This window comes from Oncorhynchus gorbuscha, linkage group LG11 (genome assembly GCF_021184085.1).
Source record: "Oncorhynchus gorbuscha isolate QuinsamMale2020 ecotype Even-year linkage group LG11, OgorEven_v1.0, whole genome shotgun sequence".
Classification (NCBI taxonomy): Eukaryota; Metazoa; Chordata; class Actinopteri; order Salmoniformes; family Salmonidae; genus Oncorhynchus; species Oncorhynchus gorbuscha.
The window spans coordinates 80461687-80488304 of NC_060183.1; the positions used below are offsets into that span (position 1 = coordinate 80461687).

At 46.0% G+C, this 26618-nt stretch overlaps 1 protein-coding gene across 3 annotated transcripts in view; it reads left to right on the plus strand.

Moving 5' to 3' along the window:
- LOC123989539 (ras-specific guanine nucleotide-releasing factor RalGPS1-like) overlaps positions 1 to 26618 on the plus strand; it is a 318616-nt gene that overhangs the window by 123427 nt on the left and 168571 nt on the right. For all 3 annotated transcript variants that reach the window (XM_046290621.1, XM_046290623.1, XM_046290622.1), the window contains one exon: positions 15555 to 15681. In XM_046290621.1, coding sequence (XP_046146577.1) covers positions 15555 to 15681 — 127 coding nt within the window. The remainder of the gene's footprint in view (positions 1 to 15554; positions 15682 to 26618) is intronic.

The window sequence follows — 26618 nt, forward strand, 5'->3', positions numbered from 1 at the left end:
TTGGTGGGATTGGGTCCTCACGATATATTTTAAATATCATAGGCGGATCAAGAGAAAGCTCTGTAAAAGTCATTGGTTTTAAATGCTTAAGAAAATCTTGCTTCTGAACAGTGGATAATGCTGATCGTGCACGTGTTTAACATTTGCTTAAATGTTTTGCTTCATAGATAGATAGATAGATAGATAGATAGATAGATAGATAGATAGATAGATAGATAGATAGATAGATAGATAGATAGATAGATAGATAGATAGATAGATAGATAGATAGATAGATAGATAGATAGATAGATAGATAGATAGATAGATAGATAGATAGATAGATAGATAGATAGGCAGATAGATAGATAGATGGGCAGATAGATGGGCAGATAGATGGGCAGATAGATGGGCAGATAGATAGATAGATAGATGGGCAGATAGATAGATAGATGGGCAGATAGATAGGTAGATGGGCAGATAGATAGATAGATGGGCAGATAGATGGGCAGATGGGCAGATAGATGGGTAGATGGGCAGATAGATAGATAGATGGGCAGATAGATAGATGGGCAGATAGATAGATGGGCAGATAGATAGATGGGCAGATAGATAGATGGGCAGATGGGCAGATGGGCAGATAGGTAGATGGGCAGATAGATAGATGGGCAGATAGATAGATGGGCAGATAGATAGATAGATGGGCAGATGGGCAGATAGATAGATGGGCAGATAGATAGATAGATGGATAGATGGGCAGATAGGCAGATAGATAGATAGATGGGTAGATGGGCAGATAGATAGATAGATAGATAGATAGATAGATAGATAGATAGATAGATAGATAGATAGATAGATAGATAGATAGATAGATGGGCAGATAGATAGATAGATAGATAGATAGATAGATAGATAGATAGATAGATAGATAGATAGATAGATAGATAGATGGGCAGATAGATAGGCAGATAGATGGGCAGATAGATGGATAGATAGATGGGCAGATAGATGGGCAGATAGATGGGCAGATAGATGGGCAGATAGATGGGCAGATAGATGGGCAGATAGATGGGCAGATAGATGGGCAGATAGATGGGCAGATAGATGGGCAGATGGGCAGATGGGCAGATAGATAGATGGGCAGATAGATAGATGGGCAGATAGATAGATGGGCAGATAGGTAGATGGGCAGATAGGTAGATAGATAGATAGATGGGCAGATAGATAGATAGGCAGATAGATAGATAGATGGGCAGATAGATAGATAGATGGGCAGATAGATAGATAGATGGGCAGATAGATGGGCAGATAGATAGATAGATGGGCAGATAGATAGATAGATAGATAGATAGATGGGCAGATAGGCAGATAGATAGATAGATGGGCAGATAGATAGATAGATAGATAGATGGGCAGATAGATAGATAGATGGGCAGATAGATAGATAGATAGATAGATGGGCAGATAGATGGGCAGATAGATGGGCAGATAGATGGACAGACGGACAGACAGACAGACAGACAGACAGACAGACAGACAGACAGACAGACAGACAGACAGACAGACAGACAGACAGACAGACAGACAGACAGACAGACAGACAGACAGACAGACAGACAGACAGACAGACAGACAGACAGACAGACAGACAGACAGACAGACAGACAGACAGACAGACAGACAGACAGACAGACAGACAGACAGACAGACAGACAGACAATTGAATCTCCCATATAGATATTTGAATAACATTGAAACAAATCCAGTCATTGGTGATGGTTTTGCTGTTTTCGTCTCCTCTTCTGTTGGTGTGGAGGCAGTGCTCTCAGCCCAACGGTAGTAGACCCACTCACTGAAGAGCTTTTCATGTGTTCTCCCAAGGTGCTCTTAACACACACACACACACACACATTCGCGCACGGAGGCACACCGCCCCCATTATTGCCGATGGATTCTGAAGTGGAATTTCAAAGTACTAGCTTAACCCCCAGGAGGAACACTGTTCGCACCTTCCAGCATTTTTATTCTGTCTGGCAGAACATTGTACATTCAAATCCTCACTACGTGGAGGATTGTGTCACTGGAAGCACTGGTCAGCTCTAGGCTTCTTCCCAAGCATATTACCTGAAGCACTGGTCAGCTCTAGGCTTCTTCCCAAGCATATTACCTGAAGCACTGGTCAGCTCTAGGCTTCTTCCCAAGCATATTACCTGAAGCACTGGTCAGCTCTAGGCTTCTTCCAAGCATATTACCCGAAGCACTGGTCAGCACTAGGCTTCTTCCAAGCATATTACCTGAAGCACTAGGCTCCTTCCAAGCATATTACCTGAAGCACTGGTCAGCTCTAGGCTTCTTCCAAGCATATTACCTGAAGCACTGGTCAGCTCTAGGCTTCTTCCCAAGCATATTACCTGAAGCACTGGTCAGCTCTAGGCTTCTTCCAAACATATTACCTGAAGCACTGGTCAGCTCTAGGCTTCTTCCAAGCATATTACCTATAAACTAATAGAAGGAACAAAATCATATTTTTAAGTGTTGAGCCCTATTGCCATTTTGCCATGGGCAATGTCAAGCGTCTGTGTAAAGTTCTCTGTCATTGGACTCTGGAGCAGTGGAAACACGTTCTCTGGAGAGATGAATCACGCATATCACCATATGGCAGTCTGATGGACGAATCTAGGTTTGGCGGATGCCAGGAAAACACTATATACATGCCATTTAGCGGACGCTTTTATCCAAAGCGACTTACAGTCATGTGTGCATACATTCTACGTATGGGTGGTCCCTGGAATCGAACCCACTACCCTGGCGTTACAAGCGCCATGCTCTACCAACTGAGCTACAGAAGGACCACAGAAGGACCACAGAAGGACCACACTACCTGCCCCAGTGCATAATGCCAACTGTAAAGTTTGGTGGAGGAGGAATACCGGTCTGGGGCTGTTTTCCATGCTTAGGGCTAGGCTCCTTAGTTCCAGTGAAGGGAAGCAGTTTGGGGAAGGCCCTTTCCTGTTTCAGCATGACAATGCCCCAGCGCTCAAAGCAAGGTCCATACAGAATTCCCAGCAGCGTTGCTGTTCTTGACTCAAACCGGTACGCCTGGCACCTACTATCATACCCTGTTCAAAAGCGCTTCAATCGTTTGACTTGCCCATGCACCCTCTGAATGGCACACATACTATCCATGTCTCAAGACCCAACAAAAAAAAGACAAATTTCATTATTGAATTTCAGTAGTCCTGCATGTTGTAGCTCGAAGCCTGTTTTCACTGTATCCTGCAATCACACTTGCAACCCTGTACATGTGGCTATTAAACAATCTGGAAATCTTTCTTTAATCCCGTCTCCTCCCCTTCATCTACACTGATTGAAGTGGATTTTTACAAGTGACATCAATAAGAGATCGTAGTTTCCACCTGGATTCTCCTGGTCTGTCATGGAAAGAGCAGGTGTTCTTAATGTTTTGTACACTCAGTGTATGTGATTGTATATAAATGTAAGCAAGGTTTGAAATGATTGTTTTAGTCAAATATTATATTTGTTTGTTCTTCTTGCAGTAAATTTTGCAGTCAATTCATTATTTGTGATTATGTTCCGGGCCCCTGACCATCCGCTCAAGAAAAAAAATCTCCCCGCGTCTTAATCTAGTTGTGGATCTGTGGTTTACATTATAGAGGGCTATAGCATTCTGGGGGATGGGTGGGGGGGGGTGAAGTTTGAATAGTTGGCTTGTAGAACACCAAAAAACGTTAGTTACAGTTGCTTTGAAAAACCCTCAAAAACATTGTCCACAAGCTGATTGCTTTTTGTAATTATCATCTATTGGGGATAACTGGGGTCAGAGCGTTCAGTTCCATTGTGTTCTCACCGTTTCCATCTAGAAGATGACCAGATATCAAGCCTTTCTCTTTCCTCACAGGGCTTTAAAAACATATTGAACCCAGTACCGTCACTGGCACTCAGCAGAGAGGTCTGTTCACTTGGAAAGGCTATGCCTGGAAAACCTGTGGTGCTTCGATAAAGACATTCAGAGAGAAATGTAAAGCACACACACACACGTTCCCTGAATATCAAAACTAGATGAGTTGGCAGATTTCTGAAACAAAAATGTCTGTTGAATTGTAGAAATAAATGTAATGGTAAGATGCTGTTGATGATGATGATTATGATGGTAATAGCACAGTATTCCATCAGGCGAATTTAAAACGAGTACAAGCATATATACCAGGTGTACTTTCCAGAAAGCTGGCTGAACTCTCTGGCGGGTCTTTCCGCCCTTGGAGCCAGTTGGGAAAGCGCTTACATCCTCTCCTGTGATGTGGCCCCGACAACAATAATGAGAAATTAGTTTATGGGGCTGTATATTTTATCCCCTGTCGCTACCCCACCTGCCACGTTATCAAGGAATCGACCACTTGCTCTGCCAATTCCTGGAAAGAAAATTACACCTCACCACCATGCCAGACGGCAGCTCCCACCCAGTAATTGGACAGGGGAGTACAGAAAAATGCAGAGTTTCACTGTAGGCTTAGTGAATATGCTGATGGCGAAACAGGTCTTTCAATAAAGATTATTGTCACTGTATGCAGTACAGCCCCTTATGCCATGCTTCTGGGTCAACTGAAACCAGTAGTGCACTAGGCAGCATGCAACTGTGCCATCTAGAAGCTACAAATGGTGACACTTTTTTTCCTCTTGAGTCTTTTTAAAGGTGCACTAGGGTCACACCATATGAGGGCCACAGTTTGTGAAGCAAACAGCAGACTGCTGATTTTGAACTGAGATTCTTTTAATTGTGAACCCACTTCTAAAGAGATTTGAGTTTACTGTGTAAGTCAGTTTTAAGAGTTTGGCTGTTTTTTTGGAATCAGTCGACAATAGTTTCCATAACTGTGTGTGTGCACATGTTCGTGTTTACTGGTAATGATGTCTGAGGTATAACGACCCCAGCCCATCCAGCTCCAGGTTATTTTATATAATGGTGAAAATGACTCGCTCCGTGCCGGGAATGACTGTTTGTGAGCCGTGAAATTTGGGTAGTTTTTGTTCCAGGCCATTTAGAACGTACATTTTGTTGGTTTTGAACGTTTTAAACATAAAATTGGATTTCATGATGTCACAAGAGCACAGAAACAACAGTGTATTTAGGGTCACCGGGGGCCAGTGTCATTGATTCAAAGAACTGTGTTCTGACCACTTGTGCTGAAAGTGGTTTGTCCTTGTCAATGCTATTTGTGTACAATGAGTGTACAAAACTTTATGAACACCTGCTCTTTCCATGACATGGACTGACTTGGTGAAAAGCTACAATCCCTTAGTGATGTTAATTGTTACACCCACTTCAATCGGTATAGATGAGTGGTTTCAAACTGTGTCAAGAACTGCAACGCTGCTGGGTATTTCACGCTCCAATAGATTCCTGTGTATCAAGAATGGTCCACCACCCAATGGACATCTAGTCAACTTGACACAACTGTGGGACGCATTGGTCAACATGGGCCAGCATCCCTGTGGAACGCTTTGTAGTCAACATGGGCCAGCATCCCTGTGGAACGCTTTGTAGTCAACATGGGCCAGCATCCCTGTGGAACGCTTTGTAGTCAACATGGGCCAGCGCCCCTGTGGAACGCTTTGTAGTCAACATGGGCCAGCATCCCTGTGGAACGCTTTGTAGTCAACATGGGCCAGCATCCCTGTGGAACGCTTTGTAGTCAACATGGGCCAGCATCCCTGTGGGACGCTTTGTAGTCAATGTGGGCCAGCATCCCTGTGGGACGCTTTGTAGTGAACATGGGCCAGCATCCCTGTGGGACGCTTTGTAGTCAACATGGGCCAGCATCCCTGTGGAACGCTTTGTAGTCAACATGGGCCAGCATCCCTGTGGGACGCTTTGTAGTCAACATGGGCCAGCATCCCTGTGGGACGCTTTGTAGTGAACATGGGCCAGCATCCCTGTGGGACGCTTTGTAGTCAACATGGGCCAGCATCCCTGTGGAACGCTTTGTAGTCAACATGGGCCAGCATCCCTGTGGAACGCTTTGTAGTCAACATGGGCCAGCATCCCTGTGGAACGCTTTGTAGTGAACATGGGCCAGCATCCCTGTGGAACGCTTTGTAGTGAACATGGGCCAGCATCCCTGTGGAACGCTTTGTAGTCAACATGGACCAGCATCCCTGTGGAACGCATTCAGCACCTTGTAGAGTCCCATGCCCCCGACGAATTGAAGCTGTTCTGAGGGCAAAATGGGGTGTGCAACTCAATATTTGGAAGGTGGTCCTAATGTGTTGTCCACTCAGTCTACGTTACAGTGCTGGAGACAGAGGTACAGTAGGTAACTAAAGTGTTCTCTGAAAGCATGATATGTTTGAGGATGGAAAGGTCAAGGAAATGTTCCCTCTTTTTTTCCCCATTATGGCCTCTCTCTCTCTTTGTGGTTGGAAAGAAAAGCGTTGGTTTGAATCTTGGTCGGGTCCATTCGGGCTTTTCCCCCTCTTGCTAATTGGTTTGTGAAGACAAGTGGGACAGCTCTGACCCCTGGAGTCTGAACGTGTGTTTCCTGGGCTTCCTTGCTCCCATCATCTCTCCTTCCCTCCTTCAATGTGAGCTGCTTCCTCGTCCTCGACAAGCAAATAATCGACCGTCGCTCCACCGCACATGTTCATATTCAAAAAAAGACCTCGACTCAACCACAGTTTCCATCTGACAGTAAACTATACCTCTCAGAGTAAGTTTCTGTCTGTATTGTAATGCCAGGAATAACATGAAGATGCTGACCACTTCAGTTTTTACCATTTTTATTCCATTATATAAAACCGTTTTCAGTTTATTCTGTGGCAGTGGTAGAAAATGGAGGGCGCACAGGTAGTTGTATAGTTAGTATTGGCTCGAATTTCTGCCATTTCTCGCTTTATTTGAAGACTTCATTATATATATATTTTTTTATATGAGTCTGTTGAGGGGGAGGGGGAGAGCCTTGTTCCATGCTTGGAAATACTTTTGTTGGCGTTGAAGGAGGTAAAGTAATAGTCTGTCATTATCTCCATTATATATCACATGGAGTAAATTCCTATTTCAGACTCTCCCCTCAACTCTTGGCACATTAGAGCAACTTGATCTCATAGCTTTCATGATACCGTACTGTGATACTTAACCAACACGGTGACAGTGTTCCCTGTTGTCTGTTTACCTTATTTGTGTAGTACGCTCCAGGATTTACATCATGTTCTGTGCTAAGGACATGAATCTCAGTTCACGCATCAACACATTGTCTCGGTAGCTTCATCTCCAGCCTTGACACGGTCTCGGTAGCTTCATCTCCAGCCTTGACACGGTCTCGGTAGCTTCATCTCCAGCCTTGACACGGTCTCGGTAGCTTCATCTCCAGCCTTGACACGGTCTCGGTAGCTTCATCTCCAGCCTTGACACGGTCTCGGTAGCTTCATCTCACGCCTTGACACGGTCTCTGTAGCTTCCCCTCATCCCACGCCTTTACACGGTCTCGGTAGCTTCATCTCATCTCACGCCTTTACACAGTCTCGGTAGCTTCATCTCAGGTCTTGACACGGTCTCTGTAGCTTCCCCTCATCTCACGCCTTTACACAGTCTCTGTAGCTTCATCTCAGGTCTTGACACGGTCTCTGTAGCTTCCCCTCATCTCACGCCTTTACACAGTCTCAGTAGCTTCATCTCAGGTCTTGACACGGTCTCTGTAGCTTCCCCTCATCTCACGCCTTTACACAGTCTCGGTAGCTTCATCTCAGGTCTTGACACGGTCTCCGTAGCTTCCAGTGGGAAATCAACAAGATAGTCGGTCCAGTCCAATATATTATCAGGTAATGATCTATGGAGGTAAAATACATTCAGGCAAGCAGAAAAGGATAGACCAGAAGACTTGGAACACTGTACTGGCACCCTAACACTATGGTCTACGGGGCCGTTTGAGGTGTACTACCATGAAAGGGGAGGAGTGAGGTTGGGGTGTACTCGCGGGGAGGAGTGAGGCTGGGGTGTACTCGTGGGGAGGAGTGAGACTGGGGTGTACTCGTGGGGAGGAGTGAGGCTGGGGTGTACTCGTGGGGAGGAGTGAGGCTGGGGTGTACTCGTGGGGAGGAGTGAGGCTGGGGTGTACTCGTGGGGAGGAGTGAGGCTGGGGTGTACTCGTGGGGAGGAGTGAGGCTGGAGGCTGGGGGGGTGTAGGCTGGGGTGTACTCGTGGGGAGGAGTGAGGCTGGGGTGTACTCGTGGGGAGGAGTGAGGCTGGGGTGTACTCGTGGGGAGGAGTGAGGCTGGGGTGTACTCGTGGGGAGGAGTGAGGCTGGGGTGTACTCGTGGGGAGGAGTGAGGCTGGGGTGTACTCGTGGGGAGGAGTGAGGCTGGGGTGTACTCGTGGGGAGGAGTGAGGCTGGGGTGTACTCGTGGGGAGGAGTGAGGCTGGGGTGTACTCGTGGGGAGGAGTGAGGCTGGGGTGTACTCGTGGGGAGGAGTGAGGCTGGGGTGTACTCGTGGGGAGGAGTGAGGCTGGGGTGTACTCGTGGGGAGGAGTGAGGCTGGGGTGTACTCGTGGGGAGGAGTGAGGCTGGGGTGTACTCGTGGGGAGGAGTGAGGCTGGGGTGTACTCGTGGGGAGGAGTGAGGCTGGGGTGTACTCGTGGGGAGGAGTGAGGCTGGGGTGTACTCGTGGGGAGGAGTGAGGCTGGGGTGTACGTGGGGAGGAGTGAGGCTGGGGTGTACTCGTGGGGAGGAGTGAGGCTGGGGTGTACTCGTGGGGAGGAGTGAGGCTGGGGTGTACTCGTGGGGAGGAGTGAGGCTGGGGTGCGTGGGGGGAGTGAGGCTGGGGTGTACTCGTGGGGAGGAGTGAGGCTGGGGTGTACTCGTGGGGAGGAGTGAGGCTGGGGTGTACTCGTGGGGAGGAGTGAGGCTGGGGTGTACTCGTGGGGAGGAGTGAGGCTGGGGTGTACTCGTGTGAGGCTGGGGTGTACTCGTGGGGAGGAGTGAGGCTGGGGTGTACTCGTGGGGAGGAGTGAGGCTGGGGTGTACTCGTGGGGAGGAGTGAGGCTGGGGTGTACTCGTGGGGAGGAGTGAGGCTGGGGTGTACTCGTGGGGAGGAGTGAGGCTGGGGTGTACTCGTGGGGAGGAGTGAGGCTGGGGTGTACTCGTGGGGAGGAGTGAGGCTGGGGTGTACTCGTGGGGAGGAGTGAGGCTGGGGTGTACTCGTGGGGAGGAGTGAGGCTGAGACCTAAGGAGGAGGAGTGAGGCTGAGACCTAAGGAGGAGGAGTGAGGCTGAGACCTAAGGAGGAGGAGTGAGGCTGAGACCTAAGGAGGATGAGTGAGGCTGAGGACTACGGGGCAGGGGCTTGGCTAATGACAGAAAAAAAAAAATATATATATATATAGATAAAAAATGCTATTGTGCTGAAGCACATGAGCATACAGTACTTTCCAGGGTTGGGTGTTCCATGCAAGGGGCAGACAGACTGATGCCAGGGTTGGGTGTGCCACTCTGGGGAAGACCGAGGACCCGGGGCGTGGGTGTGGTCTGTTTTACCAGATGGATAACCACCATGAGCCAGGGCTAGGTGTGTTTTAGAGTGTTTTTGGCAATACACACGGAAATAGTCTACCTGGGCATGATGAAAAAAGGCGCACCTTTCCTGCAAGGGGCAGACACACAGTGGTGGGGCAGACACACACAGTGGTGGGGCAGACACACACAGTGGTGGGGCAGACACACACAGTGGTGGGGCAGACACACAGAGTGGTGGGGCAGACACACAGAGTGGTGGGGCAGACACACAGAGTGGTGGGGCAGACACACAGAGTGGTGGGGCAGACACACAGAGTGGTGGGGCAGACACACAGAGTGGTGGGGCAGACACACAGAGTGGTGGGGCAGACACACAGAGTGGTGGGGCAGACACACAGAGTGGTGGGGCAGACACACAGAGTGGTGGGGCAGACACACAGAGTGGTGGGACAGACACACAGAGTGGTGGGACAGACACACAGAGTGGTGGGACAGACACACAGAGTGGTGGGGCAGACACACAGAGTGGTGGGGCAGACACACAGAGTGGTGGGGCAGACACACAGAGTGGTGGGGCAGACACACAGAGTGGTGGGGCAGACACACAGAGTGGTGGGGCAGACACACAGAGTGGTGGGGCAGACACACAGAGTGGTGGGACAGACACACAGAGTGGTGGGACAGACACACAGAGTGGTGGGACAGACACACAGAGTGGTGGGACAGACACACAGAGTGCAAGTCCAGGATAGTGTCACAACGGTTCCGTCCTAATCCGCCGCAGCTGGTGCTCACCCCTTTCCAGATGGGTTTCCCCTGCCGTTTGGAGCCCCAGCATAAATTCCACTTGTTTTTGTCCCTTCATGATGTTTTGATGAATGTTTCCCCCTGGCATGCCATTTCTCAGCTGCCCTTACCATCCCTCAAAGGCCCCTTACCTTCCCTCAAAGGCCCCTTACCTTCCCTCAAAGGCCCCTTACCTTCCCTCAAAGGCCCCTTACCTTCCCTCAAAGGCCCCTTACCTTCCCTCAAAGGCCCCTTACCTTCCCTCAAAGGCCCCTTACCTTCTCTCAAAGGCCCCTTACCTTCTCTCAAAGGCCCCTTACCTTCTCTCAAAGGCCCCTTACCTTCTCTCAAAGGCCCCTTACCTTCTCTCAAAGGCCCCTTACCTTCTCTCAAAGGCCCCTTACCTTCTCTCAAAGGAAATCGGGTTTTTACATCTGTTATGGTAACCCGTGTAAATCCACACTACTGCATTCACTTAACATTGTGTCCATGGCATCTGTCTGGGCAGGGGAGTAAGAGACATCTGGCTACTCTCTTCAGGACCCCACTCTCCAGTGGCTAGGATTCGCTATTGATGCTCTTACCAACCCGAAGCAGGGAAGGAACTGTCCTTACTAGGGGGAGAGTATTCAACCCCTAAAGAGGGGAGATGATGGCTCAGGTGATTGTCTGCACTCCTCCCCGGCTAGAGGATAGTCCTGTTTCCACTCCTCCCCGGCTAGAGGATAGTGCTGTTTCCACTCCTCCCCGGCTAGAGGATAGTCCTGTTTCCACTCCTCCCCGGCTAGAGGATAGTCCTGTTTCCACTCCTCCCCGGCTAGAGGATAGTCCTGTTTCCACTCCTCCCCGGCTAGAGGATAGTCCTGTTTCCACTCCTCCCCGGCTAGAGGATAGTCCTGTTTCCACTCCTCCCCGGCTAGAGGATAGTCCTGTTTCCACTCCTCCCCGGCTAGAGGATAGTCCTGTTTCCACTCCTCCCCGGCTAGAGGATAGTCCTGTTTCCACTCCTCCCCGGCTAGAGGATAGTCCTGTTTCCACTCCTCCCCGGCTAAAGCATGGGTTCACCCCTCCACTCTGTGGTGTTGAGCTCTGAGGAAGCACCGGTTCACCCCTCCACTCTGTGGTGTTGAGCTCTGAGGAAGCACGGGTTCACCTCTCCACTCTGTGGTGTTGAGCGCTGAGGAAGCACCGGTTCACCCCTCCACTCTGTGGTGTTGAGCTCTGAGGAAGCACCGGTTCACCCCTCCACTCTGTGGTGTTGAGCTCTGAGGAAGCACCGGTTCACCCCTCCACTCTGTGGTGTTGAGCTCTGAGGAAGCACCGGTTCACCCCTCCACTCTGTGGTGTTGAGCTCCGGTTCACCCCTCCACTCTGTGGTGTTGAGCTCTGAGGAAGCACCGGTTCACCCCTCCACTCTGTGGTGTTGAGCTCTGAGGAAGCACCGGTTCACCCCTCCACTCTGTGGTGTTGAGCTCTGAGGAAGCACCGGTTCACCTCTCCACTCTGTGGTGTTGAGCGCTGAGGAAGCACGGGTTCACCCCTCCACTCTGTGGTGTTGAGCGTGTGGGTGCAAATATAACACATAGACAAATGCATAAGATGTATAGAATAGCTGAACACTAAAAACAGACTACATGAAGGGAAGGTGACATAGGTGTTAGGATAGCTGGACATACCAAGGCCAGAGGGATATACAAAGGAGGGGGTCAGTCAAATGACTAACTGATGACCAATAGACCTAGTTAGCATATTTTTAGGACGTAGAGATGCAGAAGGAATGACAGAGAAGACACATAGTCTGTTGCTCTGAGATAAAGACACACATACATAGTAACATATTGAGCTAAGTGCATAGCCAAAACATAGGGCTGTAAAATAGAGGAATGTATAGTATTTTTAGTATAGCTGGACACGCTAGAAACTGAGGAGACACATAGTCTGCTGATCTTAGATAATACACAAACAAAAGAATGCATTTAGTTAAGTGCAGGAACAAAGCAAGGGTCTTGTCATCATTATAATCTGACGGAAAGCAGGTATGGGCGTTATTGAGCTGAACAAGCAGGATGCACGGATTGGAATGTAAACTCACTTTGCATGTGGGATGGGCTCATATGCAATATGTGGATAAATACTGGAGCCAGGGCTCTGGAAAAGGTGTGTGTTCCGCGGAGCGCTCCGGCTTGTTATACTCTTGTATTAAAAGTCTATAATTGAATTCAAAGTTCTTCATTGTGTCATATTTGAACTGATTTTCTACTACAAGCGCTGAGGAAGCACGGGTTTACCTCTCCACTCTGTGGTGTTGAGCGCTGAGGAAGCACGGGTTCACCCATCCACTCTGTGGTGTTGAGCTCTGAGGAAGCACGGGTTCACCCATCCACTCTGTGGTGTTGAGCTCTGAGGAAGCATGGGTTCACCTCTCCACTCTGTGGTGTTAAGCGCTGAGGAAGCACGGGTTCACCCATCCACTCTGTGGTGTTGAGCTCTGAGGAAGCACGGGTTCACCCATCCACTCTGTGGTGTTGAGCTCTGAGGAAGCACGGGTTCACCCATCCACTCTGTGGTGTTGAGCTCTGAGGAAGCATGGGTTCACCTCTCCACTCTGTGGTGTTAAGCTCTGAGGAAGCATGGGTTCACCTCTCCACTCTGTGGTGTTGAGCGCTGAGGAAGCATCAGTTCACCCCTCCACTCTGTGGTGTTGAGCTCTGAGGAAGCATGGGTTCACCTCTCCACTCTGTGGTGTTGAGCTCTGAGGAAGCACGGGTTCACCCATCCACTCTGTGGTGTTGAGTGCTGAGGAAGCATGGGTTCACCCCTCCACTCTGTGGTGTTGAGCGCTGAGGAAGCACGGGTTTACCTCTCCACTCTGTGGTGTTGAGCTCTGAGGAAGCATGGGTTCACCAATCCACTCTGTGGTGTTGAGCTCTGAGGAAGCATCGGTTCACCCCTCCACTCTGTGGTGTTGAGCGCTGAGGAAGCATGGGTTCACCTCTCCACTCTGTGGTGTTGAGCGCTGAGGAAGCATGGGTTCACCTCTCCACTCTGTGGTGTTGAGCGCTGAGGAAGCACGGGTTCACCTCTCCACTCTGTGGTGTTGAGCGCTGAGGAAGCACGGGTTCACCCCTCCACTCTGTGGTGTTGAGCGCTGAGGAAGCATCAGTTCACCCCTCCACTCTGTGGTGTTGAGCGCTGAGGAAGCATGGGTTCACCCCTCCACTCTGTGGTGTTGAGCGCTGAGGAAGCATGGGTTCACCTCTCCACTCTGTGGTGTTGAGCGCTGAGGAAGCATGGGTTCACCTCTCCACTCTGTGGTGTTGAGCGCTGAGGAAGCACGGGTTCACCTCTCCACTCTGTGGTGTTGAGCGCTGAGGAAGCACGGGTTCACCCCTCCACTCTGTGGTGTTGAGCGCTGAGGAAGCATGGGTTCACCTCTCCACTCTGTGGTGTTGAGCGCTGAGGAAGCACGGGTTCACCCCTCCACTCTGTGGTGTTGAGCGCTGAGGAAGCATGGGTTCACCTCTCCACTCTGTGGTGTTGAGCGCTGAGGAAGCACGGGGTCACATCTTGGCGCTCACCAGACTTTAGCTTTCCCGACGTGTCTGAACCACTTGGGGTGGAATACAGGACTCAATGGGAACACTCTGAAAATTAGCACTCAGCAATTTGATTACATTACTTAGACGTTGTTTTTTAATTATTATTATTATTATTTTTATTTAGGGTTTTAAGATGGGGAAAATACAACATATATTTTTGTACATTTCAAATACTTCCACACACACACAATGAAATGAGTGTGCTGATTTTGAGTTGTACATAACATCTAATGACCTCCAATAAATGATTGGCTGTTTTGATTTAAGCTCTACACCTACATTCCACAAACTCTGGCAGAGTTTAAAGCCAAACAACATTGACTCCCAGTTAGGTCAGATGTAGATGTGCTTGACTGCATAGACGTGCAAAACAAAGGTGGCTGCAGGTGCCAGGTGTGGCCTCGGCCTGCATATGTTGGGGGAAACTGTGTGAGGCTGCAGGCTAACGTCATGATGATAACTCTGAGAAGGCAGTCAATGAGAGGAGCCAGGGTTAAATCCCTCAGACAGCGAGCACCCAGAAGTCCTCCAACTCCAAATCACTCTCATATTCATGTCTGTCTGTCCCCAGCCGTAAGTCGTTTGGAGTTCTCAACGACAAACGCAAATGTCAGACAGTCCATGGTCTTGTGGTTTCTGGTCATGTGTTATTGTCTGTCTATGCTACTGACACCACCGTTCACTTGGTGTCTGTGTGTCAGTAATATGTTTTATTTTAAACGTTTCAACTCTACCTGTTACCGATGACCGATTTAAAAAAAAATTTTTTTTTATTGTATTATTTATTTATTTTACCTGAAGTGTGTCGTTGGTTTTGCTGAAGATGTAACAATGCATCAGATTTGCTTGTCCTCTGCAGGGGAAATCGACCACTCATGTTGTCGAGTTACAATTAACAGAGTACAACTAAATGATGCCGGCTGACTGGCTGAACGAGGAAATTAATTAACAATAAGCTGATTCCACCTTGTCCTTCTTCTCCCAGCTGATCAGCCTGTAGGAATACATTAACAATAAGCTGATTCCACCTTGTCCTTCTTCTCCCAGCTGATCAGCCTGTAGGAATACATTAACAATAAGCTGATTCCACCTTGTCCTTCTTCTCCCAGCTGATCAGCCGGAAGGAATACATTAACAATAAGCTGATTCCACCTTGTCCTTCTTCTCCCAGCTGATCAGCCTGTAGGAATACATTAACAATAAGCTGATTCCACCTTGTCCTTCTTCTCCCAGCTGATCAGCCGGAAGGAATACATTAACAATAAGCTGATTCCACCTTGTCCTTCTTCTCCCAGCTGATCAGCCTGTAGGAATACATTAACAATAAGCTGATTCCACCTTGTCCTTCTTCTCCCAGCTGATCAGCCTGTAGGAATACATTAACAATAAGCTGATTCCACCTTGTCCTTCTTCTCCCAGCTGATCAGCCTGTAGGAATACATTAACAATAAGCTGATTCCACCTTGTCCTTCTTCTCCCAGCTGATCAGCCGGAAGGAATACATTAACAATAAGCTGATTCCACCTTGTCCTTCTTCTCCCAGCTGATCAGCCTGTAGGAATACATTAACAATAAGCTGATTCCACCTTGTCCTTCTTCTCCCAGCTGATCAGCCTGTAGGAATACATTAACAATAAGCTGATTCCACCTTGTCCTTCTTCTCCCAGCTGATCAGCCGGAAGGACAAGACCACGTTTGAGAAGCTGGACTTCTTGACATCCAAAGAGGACAACTACACGCGCATGAGGGAGTACATCCGTTCTCTCAGGATAACACCATGCATCCCCTACCTGGGTAAGTCTCTAACCTTAAACCCTACCTGGGTAAGTCTCTCACCTTAAACCCTACCTGGGTAAGTCTCTAACCTTAAACCCTACCTGGGTAAGTCTCTAACCTTAAACCCTATCTGGGTAAATCTCTAACCTTAAACCCTACCTGGGTAAATCTCTAACCTTAAACCCTACCTGGGTAAATCTCTAACCTTAAACCCTACCTGAGTAAGTCTCTAACCTTAAACCCTACCTGGGTAAGTCTCTAACCTTAAACCCTACCTGGGTAAGTCTCTAACCTTAAACCCTACCTGGGTAAGTCTCTCTCATGATTTGTATCAGTCATTTGTTTTGCAAACTCTGCTAACACACATGCAGTACAGAAACACTGCTGAACATACATCAGTCTCTTGAGGTGTGCAATTTAAATGATTGGTTATCTATGCACTCCGACATAAAATAAAACATTTCTAGAACTCAAGTGGTGTCCTGATGTGTTTAAGCATTGTTGTGGAAAGAAGTGTGATTTAAAAAAAAAAAAATTAAAAAAGGAAAATTAGTGGTTTTTGGCGGAATTATGGTGAATAAATATATTGAGATTCTGGTCTGTTTTTCCATCTACCTGCAACAGTGGCTGGTGGCCATGTTCATAAACCATGTTGGGTGCATTTGTTTACACCTTGCTCAGTCTTATTGCCTCATTAGCTAGATTGCTAGCTAACAACCTGGGAACTTTAGCAGTATATCCAAACTTCTGGTGGCACAGAGAGAAAGGAAAGGGGATATCTTCTTCAGGAGATCAATGATCATAGATCAATGAATGAATGACTGACTGAGGTCTTGCATGTCATCACTCAAAACGTTACGCTTTTAAAGGGACAGTGTACAATTTTTTTATCTTATGCATCTCAATAGGTAGTGCTTTTAAACAATGACAGGCTTTTTTTTTATATCAACGTAATAGCTTTTTATAATTAACAAATGTCTTTACAGGGTTAAATATTAGTTTCTTCAAAAGTAGCTAGAATTCATAGACCCAATATAGTCTCTCTCTCCATTTAAAAAAAAAAAACACAAAAAAATATCTCTTCTGGTGCTCCTAACTTTTGTTGTTTTCCTACCTTTTGTTGTGCTCCTAACTTTTGTTGCGCTCCTAACTTTTCAAAGTTTGGAAAACCAGTGCTATGATTTTTTTTATTTAGAGCCCTGTTCATAACATCTATCTATTTTCCAAACTGATATGGTAAAGCCACATTTGGAGAAGCTACTTTTGATAAATCTGTTTGTAGTTAAATCATCACTACCATCATCATCAATAAATGTGCAGATGTTTCCCATTCACTGAGGAATTAATACCCATTCAGCTGAGTTGGTTTAGTTTTATGACCCGTGACCAATCCCCCCCTTTATGACGAGTCATCCACATGGTTCAGTCTGTGAATTGAGGAAAATAGCATCAACCTCTCTAGTAATTGAATAGGAACTAAATGTCATAAACCCTCAACGTTCCAGAATGTGGTGAAGATGTCAGGGAGACATCTAAACCAGTCTAATTGGAATGTATGGCAATCGAGGGTTAATCCCGATTTTTAATATGCAGGAACATAAAAGGCATGTGACATGTCAAATTGTGTAGTAACATTATTGCCAAACTATATATAATTAGAAATACATTTCATACAGGGTTTATACCAATTTTCCATGTGAATAATCACCTCTAAAATATGTAAACAAACCACATGTCTACGTCGTTGGTGTTCTTGGAAAGCCTGTGAGTGCTATTATATGATACAATATCAGTATTTGCAACTTGTCGAAGTCGTATCATCAACTGATTCGCGCCAGTGTATGGCTGTGGATTGACTGCATTTAAAAAAATAATAATATTGGCAGTGAATTAGACAAATGTATGGAATCATTCCTCTAAAACGGTCTGGGTAGCTAGCAGACATGCAGTGCAAGAAATTAATTATTTTACACTGTCTTACAACAGGACAGGCAGACCATGGCTGACCTTGATCCTGTCATTGGAAGGTTCATGTCCATTCTGTTATCCTGATTCCTAATTCTATGGAAAAGAGGGTTGTCACTGACAGACATCACTACTATTGTTCTCTGACCGCTGTGTGTCTATTGAGACGGCTGTGTTGACATTTCCACCGTAGGACTCTGGACTTTTGTACAGCGGTCCTCTTTAAAAGATCCTTCCCAGGATAGTTTTGCGCTCGGTTCAGAACTTAAAGCACAGGGTTACAGAAACAGTACTTAAATGCAGATATTGTATTAAAATGCAGGTATCCAGTGGGATAATACTGCACTGTAATACTGAACTACTCTAGATATCGGCTTGGCTCTATACTCTATACCTCTCATTCAAAACTGGAATGTTGAAGTCAGATCCATTGCTTTTTCTTTATTAGGGAGTGATTTACACCTGGGACACCAGGTGGATGCAATTAATGAACAGGTAGATCAGAAAACCAGCAAGCTCTGGACCTCGCTCTAGACTACATACAACTCAAATTCAAAACGAATCACACAAGGTATTTTTTTTCTATCCATATCATCTGAAGATGAACTAATACCTAGTTTAATTTGGCGGGTCAGATGAAGAGGGGTAATTGCATGGTTTGGCAGTAGCCCTCTGACCCAGTTTCCTATTATCACTAGAGTTGCAAAATTCCTGGAACTTTCAATAAATTCCCTTGTTTTCTAGAAATCCTGGTTGGAGGATTTGAGATGTTCTGCTTTTTCCCTCCTGATTCTGGAAATCTCCAATTTATTGAACGTTCCCCCTGAATTTTGCAACCCTAATTATCACACAGAGTTCTTGCCAACTCAGACTGGCATTTTAATGACTGAGTCATGAAAACAACATCAGGCCCATCTCACACAGACCTCCAGGGGACTTTGTTAATCTGCTCAGCTCATAGGGACTGGGTCGCTCCAAACCTCCCTGCTGGTCTTTTGTTGCTCTGGAAGTGTTGGCGGCGTTAGAGGTGGGGCTCGGTGCCTGGGCAGGTCAAGGGGCGGATCCCCTCTTTGTGGAACTGACAGCCTCACACGGTGGAACTTGATAAAAGCTGCAATGCCCTGTCCCCCTCATCACTCCACACTCTCTGTGGACTCACCTCCCTCCTCCTTTTCCTCATTCCTTCCCTAAAGAGCAGTGAGGTCTCAGTTTTCCAGGTTTGTGCCATGGTCATGTCAGCAAAGCAAAGGGAGGTTTCCTTCGGCTAGCGTGAGATAATTACAATAGAAACCAAATGTGTTCCACACAACGTCATTTAAGAATCAAAAATAATGTGAGTGGACACATTTGGGACCCCCCCCCCCCCAAATCCCTTTTTGTTTCCTGTTTTATGTTTTGCTCAAACCTACTGGGGGGTGTGCCTCTGCTTTTTAAGTTGAAACTACACCACCAAACCAAACCTACTGGGGGATGTGCCTCTGCTTTTTAAGTTGAAACTACACCACCAAACCTACTGGGAGATGTGCCTCTGGTTTTTAAGTTGAAACTACAACACCAAAACTACTGGGAGATGTGCCTCTGGTTTTTAAGTTGAAACTACACCACCAAAACTACTGGGAGATGTGCCTCTGGTTTTTAAGTTGAAACTACAACACCAAAACTACTGGGAGATGTGCCTCTGGTTTTTAAGTTGAAACTACACCACCAAACCTACTGGGCGATGTGCCTCTGGTTTTTAAGTTGAAACTACACCACCAAACCTACTGGGGGATGTGCCTCTGGTTTTTAAGTTGAAACTACAACACCAAACCAAACCTACTGGGGGATGTGCCTCTGGTTTTTAAGTTGAAACTACACCACCAAACCAAACCTACTGGGGGATGTGCCTCTGGTTTTTAAGTTGAAACTACACCACCAAACCAAACCTACTGGGGGATGTGCCTCTGGTTTTTAAGTTGAAACTACACCACCAAACCAAACCTACTGGGGGATGTGCCTCTGGTTTTTAAGTTGAAACTACACCACCAAACCTACTGGGGGATGTGCCTCTGGTTTTTAAGTTGAAACTACACCACCAAACCAAACCTACTGGGGGATGTGCCTCTGGTTTTTAAGTTGAAACTACACCACCAAACCAAACCTACTGGGGGATGTGCCTCTGGTTTTTAAGTTGAAACTACAACACCAAAACTACTGGGAGATGTGCCTCTGGTTTTTAAGTTGAAACTACACCACCAAACCAAACCTACTGGGAGATGTGCCTCTGGTTTTTAAGTTGAAACTACACCACCAAACCAAACCTACTGGGGGATGTGCCTCTGGTTTTTAAGTTGAAACTACACCACCAAACCAAACCTACTGGGGGATGTGCCTCTGGTTTTTAAGTTGAAACTACACCACCAAACCAAACCTACTGGGGGATGTGCCTCTGGTTTTTAAGTTGAAACTACAACACCAAAACTACTGGGAGATGTGCCTCTGGTTTTTAAGTTGAAACTACACCACCAAACCAAACCTACTGGGGGATGTGCCTCTGGTTTTTAAGTTGAAACTACACCACCAAACCAAACCTACTGGGGGATGTGCCTCTGGTTTTTAAGTTGAAACTACACCACCAAACCAAACCTACTGGGGGATGTGCCTCTGGTTTTTAAGTTGAAACTACACCACCAAACCAAACCTACTGGGGGATGTGCCTCTGGTTTTTAAGTTGAAACTACACCACCAAACCAAACCTACTGGGGGATGTGCCTCTGGTTTTTAAGTTGAAACTACACCACCAAACCAAACCTACTGGGGGATGTGCCTCTGGTTTTTAAGTTGAAACTACACCACCAAACCTAACCTACTGGGGGATGTGCCTCTGGTTTTTAAGTTGAAACTACACCACCAAACCAAACCTACTGGGGGATGTGCCTCTGGTTTTTAAGTTGAAACTACACCACCAAACCAAACCTACTGGGGGATGTGCCTCTGGTTTTTAAGTTGAAACTACACCACCAAACCAAACCTACTGGGGGATGTGCCTCTGGTTTTTAAGTTGAAACTACACCACCAAACCAAACCTACTGGGAGATGTGCCTCTGGTTTTTAAGTTGAAACTACACCACCAAACCAAACCTACTGGGAGATGTGCCTCTGGTTTTTAAGTTGAAACTACACCACCAAACCAAACCTACTGGGAGATGTGCCTCTGGTTTTTAAGTTGAAACTACACCACCAAACCAAACCTACTGGGAGATGTGCCTCTGGTTTTTAAGTTGAAACTACACCACCAAACCAAACCTACTGGGAGATGTGCCTCTGGTTTTTAAGTTGAAACTACACCACCAAACCAAACCTACTGGGAGATGTGCCTCTGGTTTTTAAGTTGAAACTACACCACCAAACCAAACCTACTGGGGGATGTGCCTCTGGTTTTTAAGTTGAAACTACACCACCAAACCAAACCTACTGGGGGATGTGCCTCTGGTTTTTAAGTTGAAACTACACCACCAAACCAAACCTACTGGGGGATGTGCCTCTGGTTTTTAAGTTGAAACTACACCACCAAACCAAACCTACTGGGGGATGTGCCTCTGGTTTTTAAGTTGAAACTACACCACCAAACCAAACCTACTGGGGGATGTGCCTCTGGTTTTTAAGTTGAAACTACACCACCAAACCAAACCTACTGGGGGATGTGCCTCTGGTTTTTAAGTTGAAACTACACCACCAAACCTACTGGGGGATGTGCCTCTGGTTTTTAAGTTGAAACTACACCACCAAACCAAACCTACTGGGGGATGTGCCTCTGGTTTTTAAGTTGAAACTACACCACCAAACCTACTGGGGGATGTGCCTCTGCTTTTTAAGTTGAAACTACACCACCAAACCAAACCTACTGGGGGTAAATAAGAAGGTCTTCGTATATCTTCCAGAAGCAGGTTGCCTTGGTAACCCTGCCCACCTTGATGTGCAAGTAAGAAATCAAATAAAAATACTTTAGTTCTTAAGTAGTTTTTTGGGGGGTATCTGTACTTAACTATTTATATTTTTGACTACTTTTACTCCAGTACATTCCTAAAGAAAATAATGTACTTTTTACTCCGTACGTTTTTCCTGAAAACCCATAAGTACTCGTTACATTTTGAATGCTTAGCAGGACAGGAAAATTCATGCACTTATCAAGAGAACATCCCTGGTCATCCCTACTGCCTCTGATCTGGCGGACTCACTAAACACATGCTTCTTTGTAAATGATGTTGGAGTGTTGGAGTGTGCCCCTGGCTATCCATACATTTAAAAAACAAGAAAATGGTGCCGTATGGTTTGCTTAATATAAGGATTTTTTATACTTTTACCTTTATTATATTTTAGCAATTACATTTACCTTTTAATACTTAAATATATTTAAAAACCAAATACTTTTAGACTTTTACTCAAGTAGTATTTCACTGCGTGTCTTTCACTTTTACTTGAGGAATATTCTATTAAGGTATCTTTACTTTTACTCAAGTATGACTGACAATTGTGTACTTTTTCCACCACTGTCACTGAGTATCAGCTGTGGGACAGTCATTTTGTTCCTCATTCTCGAGCCAGTCGCATTAGCTCTCTTTCAGGTCCAGGGAAAGAAGACTTCTGCCAGTTCTGGAATCTGTATTATTGTGTCATTTTCAGTGTGCCCTCTCAATGACCCTAGAATGAGGAACGATACAGCTGTTGTTCCCATCACACTACCTCAAGTTATGTCGGCCAATGTTAGCCAATATCGTCTCTTGTTTAGTGTAAACAGACTCAAAGCAGAGCTTCTGAAGTGATATGATAAGGCCCGGAGGGCTGTATTGTGCTACCCAGTGAGTGAATGGAAGAGCGGTGTGGTCGTCTGACTTTTACTGTCTCCATTAGTTAACAGACAGAATGGGCCACTGTGTACTGGGTTTGACCACACGTCAGGCTGCTAAGTGATATACACTACATGACCAAAAGTATGGAGACACCTGAAACCCCACCTCTTTAAGGAATACCTAGGATAGGATAAGTAAATCCCTCTCACCCCCCCCCTTAAGATTTAGATGCACTATTGTAAAGTGACTGTTCCACTGGATGTCATAAGGTGAATGCACCAATTTGTAAGTCGCTCTGGATAAGAGCGTCTGCTAAATGACTTAAATGTAAATGTAATGTATGTGGACTCCTGCTCGTCGAACATCCTCATTCCAAAATCATGAGTATTAAGATGGAGTTTGTCCCTCCCTTTGTTGCTGTAACAGCCTCCACTCTACTCGGAAGGCTTTCAACTAGATGTTGGAACATTGCTTCGGGGACTTGCTTCCATTCAGCCACACGAGCATTATTGAGGTCGGGCACTGATGTTGGGCAATTAGGCCTGGCTCGCGGGCGATTAGGCCTGGCTCGCAGCCGGCGTCCCAATTCATCCCAAAGGTATTCGATGGGGTTGATGTCAGGGCTCTGTGCAGGCCAGTCAAGTTCTTCCACACCGATCTCGACAAATAATTTGTGTGTGGACCTGGTCATGCTGAAATGGTGAAGAGCCTTCCCCAAACCGTTGCCACAAAGTTGGAAGCACAGAATCGTCTAGAATGTCATTGTGTGCTGTAAGCGTTAAGATTCACCTTCACTGGGGGGCCTAGCCTGAACCATGAAAAACAACCCCAGACCATTTATTCCTCCTCCACCAAACTTTACAGTTGGCACTATGTATTGGGGCATGTAGTGTTCTCCTGGCATCCGGCAAACCCATATCCGTACTGCCAGATGGTGAAGTGGGATTCATCACTCCAGAGAACGCGTTTCCACTGCTCCAGAGTCCAATGGAGGCGAGCTTTACGCCACTCCATCCGACTCATGGCATTGCGCAAGGTGATCTTAGGCTTGTGTGCGGCTGCTCAGCCATGGAAACCCAGTTATTGTGCAGAGTCCGTTTGGAACTTGGTAGTGAGTGTTGCAACCGAGGACAGATGATTTTTACGAGCTTCGTGCTTCAGCACTCGCCAGGTCCCATTCTGTGAGCTTGTGTGGCCTACCACTTCACGGCTGAGCCGTTGTTGCTCCTAGACGTTTCCACTTCATAATAACTGTTGACCGGGGCAGCTCCAGCAGGGCAGAAATGTAATAAATTGACTTGTTGGAAAGGTGGCATCCTAATGATGGTGCCACGATGAAGGTCACTGAGCTCTTCAGTAAGGCCGTTCTAATGCCAATGTTTGTCTATGGAGATTACATGGCTGTGTGCTCGATTTAATACACCTGTCAGTGACTGAAATAGCCAAATCCACTCATTTGAAGGGGGTGTCCACATTAGAGGTCGGCCGATTAATCGGAATGGTCGATTTAATTAGGGCCGATTTTTCAAGTTTTCATAATCTGAAATTGGTATTTTTGGACACCGATTTGGCCGATTTTAAAATATAAAATAAAATAAAAATAATAAAAAAACACCTTTATTTAACCAGGCAAGTCAGTTAAGAACACATTCTTATTATCAATGACGGCCTTGGAACAGTGGGTTAACTGCCTGTTCAGGGGCAGAACGACAGATTTTTACCTTGTCAGCTCGGGGGTTTGAACTTGCAACCTTCCGGTTACTAGTCCAACGCTCTAACCACCTGATTACATTGCACTTCACGAGGAGACTGGCTGTTACGCAAATGCAGTAAGCCAAGGTAAGTTGCTAGCTAGCATTAAACTTATAATAAACAATCAATCAATCATAATCACTAGTTAACTACACATGGTTGATGATATTACTAGTTTATCTAGCGTAAAATTCACAACTTCCTAGCAACTAACCATAAACTAGTACCTAACCATAAACACCAATGCCTTTCTTAAAATCAATACACAGAAGTAATATTTTTAAACATGCATATTTAGCTAAAAGAAATCCAGGTTAGCGGGCAATATTAACCAGGTGAAATTGTGTCACTTTATTGCGTTTATTGCACGCAGAGTCGGTGTATATGCAATAGTTTGGGCCACCTGGCTCATTGCGAACTAATTTGCCAGAATTTTACGTAATTATGACTTAACATTGAAGGTTGTGCAATATTTAGACTTATGGATGCCACCCGTTAGATAAAATACCGAACAGTTCCGTATTTCGCGGAAATAATAAACGTTTTGTTTTTCGAAATGATAGTTTCCGGAGTCAACCATATTAATGAACTAAGGCTCATATTTCTGTGTGTTATTATGTTATAATTAAGTCTATGATTTGATAGAGCAGTCTGACTGAGCGATGGTGGGCACCAGCAGGCTTGTAAGCATTCATTCAAACAGCACTTTCGTGCATTTTGCCAGCAGCTCTTTGGTTTGCTTCAAGCATTGCGCCGTTTATGACTTCAAGCCTATCAACTCCCGAGATGAGGCTGGTGTAACCGAAGTGAAATGGCTTGCTAGTTAGGGTTAGCGTTTCAAACGTCACTCGCTCTGAGACTTGGAGTAGTTGTTCCTCTTGCTCTGCATGGGTAACGCTGCTTCGAGGGTGGCTGTTGTCGATGTGTTCCTGGTTCAAGCCCAGGTAGGAGCGAGACGGAAGCTATACTGTTACACTGGCAATACTAAAGTGCCTATAAGAACATCCAATAGTCAAAGGTTAATGAAATACAAATGGTATAGAGAGAAATAGTCCTATAATTCCTATAATAACTACAACCTAAAACTTCTTCCATGGGAATATTGAAGACTCATGTTAAAAGGAACCACCAACTTTCATATGTTCTCATGTTCTGAGCAAGGAACTTAAATGTTAGCTTTCTTACATGGCACATATTGCACTTTTACTTTCTTCTCCAACACTTTGTTTTTGTATTATTTAAACCAAATTGAACATGTTTCATTATTTATTTGTGGCTAAATTGATTGTATTGATGTATTAAGTTAAAATAAGTATTGTTGTAATTGTCATTATTACAAATACATATATTTTTTTAAACTGGCCGATTTGAAATCGGTATCGGCTTTTTTTTGAGTCCTCCAATAATCGGTATCGGCGTTGAAAAATTATAATCGGTCGACCTCTTGTCCACATACTTTTGTATTATATAGTGTATATTTCCCAAAGCTGATCGGTTCTCCCCAGTCAGCGATTTTGTGTTTGTGTGCCCCTTTTTTAATGAGTTTAAGGCGCTTATGATACCAGAGCAGACTCATTGGAAACCGGCATAACAGCCAAGACGGAGGGATAACAATAGAGCTTTGACTGGAGCAGTTTGAGTGACGGCGAGGTTAAACCCGTCTCCCCGGGTTACCTATTTAAATTGTTGACTGTTTTGGCTCATTTTGGGCACCGTGGCTCTGTTGGCCCATCTGAGTAGTTAAGAACTCCATAGAAAGAGACCACCATTCTGTGGAGATCACTAAGCCACTCTCTCTCACACACACACATACAGTATGCGTACTCACACACACATACAGTATGCGTACTCACACACACATACAGTATGCGTACTCACACACACATACAGTATGCGTACTCACACACACATACAGTATGCGTACTCACACACACACACATACAGTATGCGTACTCACACACACACACATACAGTATGCGTACTCACACACACTTACAGTATGCGTACTCACACACACTTACAGTATGAGTACTCACACACACTTACAGTATGCGTACTCACACACACTTACAGTATGCGTACTCACACACACATACAGTATGCGTATTCCCTCTCTCACACACACACACTTACACACTTACAGTATGCGTACACACACACATCTTTTTTGGATGGCTCCTGAGTGGCACAGCGGTCTAAGCCACTGCATCTCAGTGCTAGAGGCGTCACTACAGACACCCTGGTTCAAGTCCAGGCTGTATCACAACTGGCCGTGATTGGGAGTCCCATATTGGCTCAGCATCATCCCGGTTTGGCCGGTGTAGGCCGTCATTGTAAATAAGAATTTGTTCTTAACTGACTTGCCTAGTTAAATATATATATACTTTTTAAATAAATAAATACCAGAGG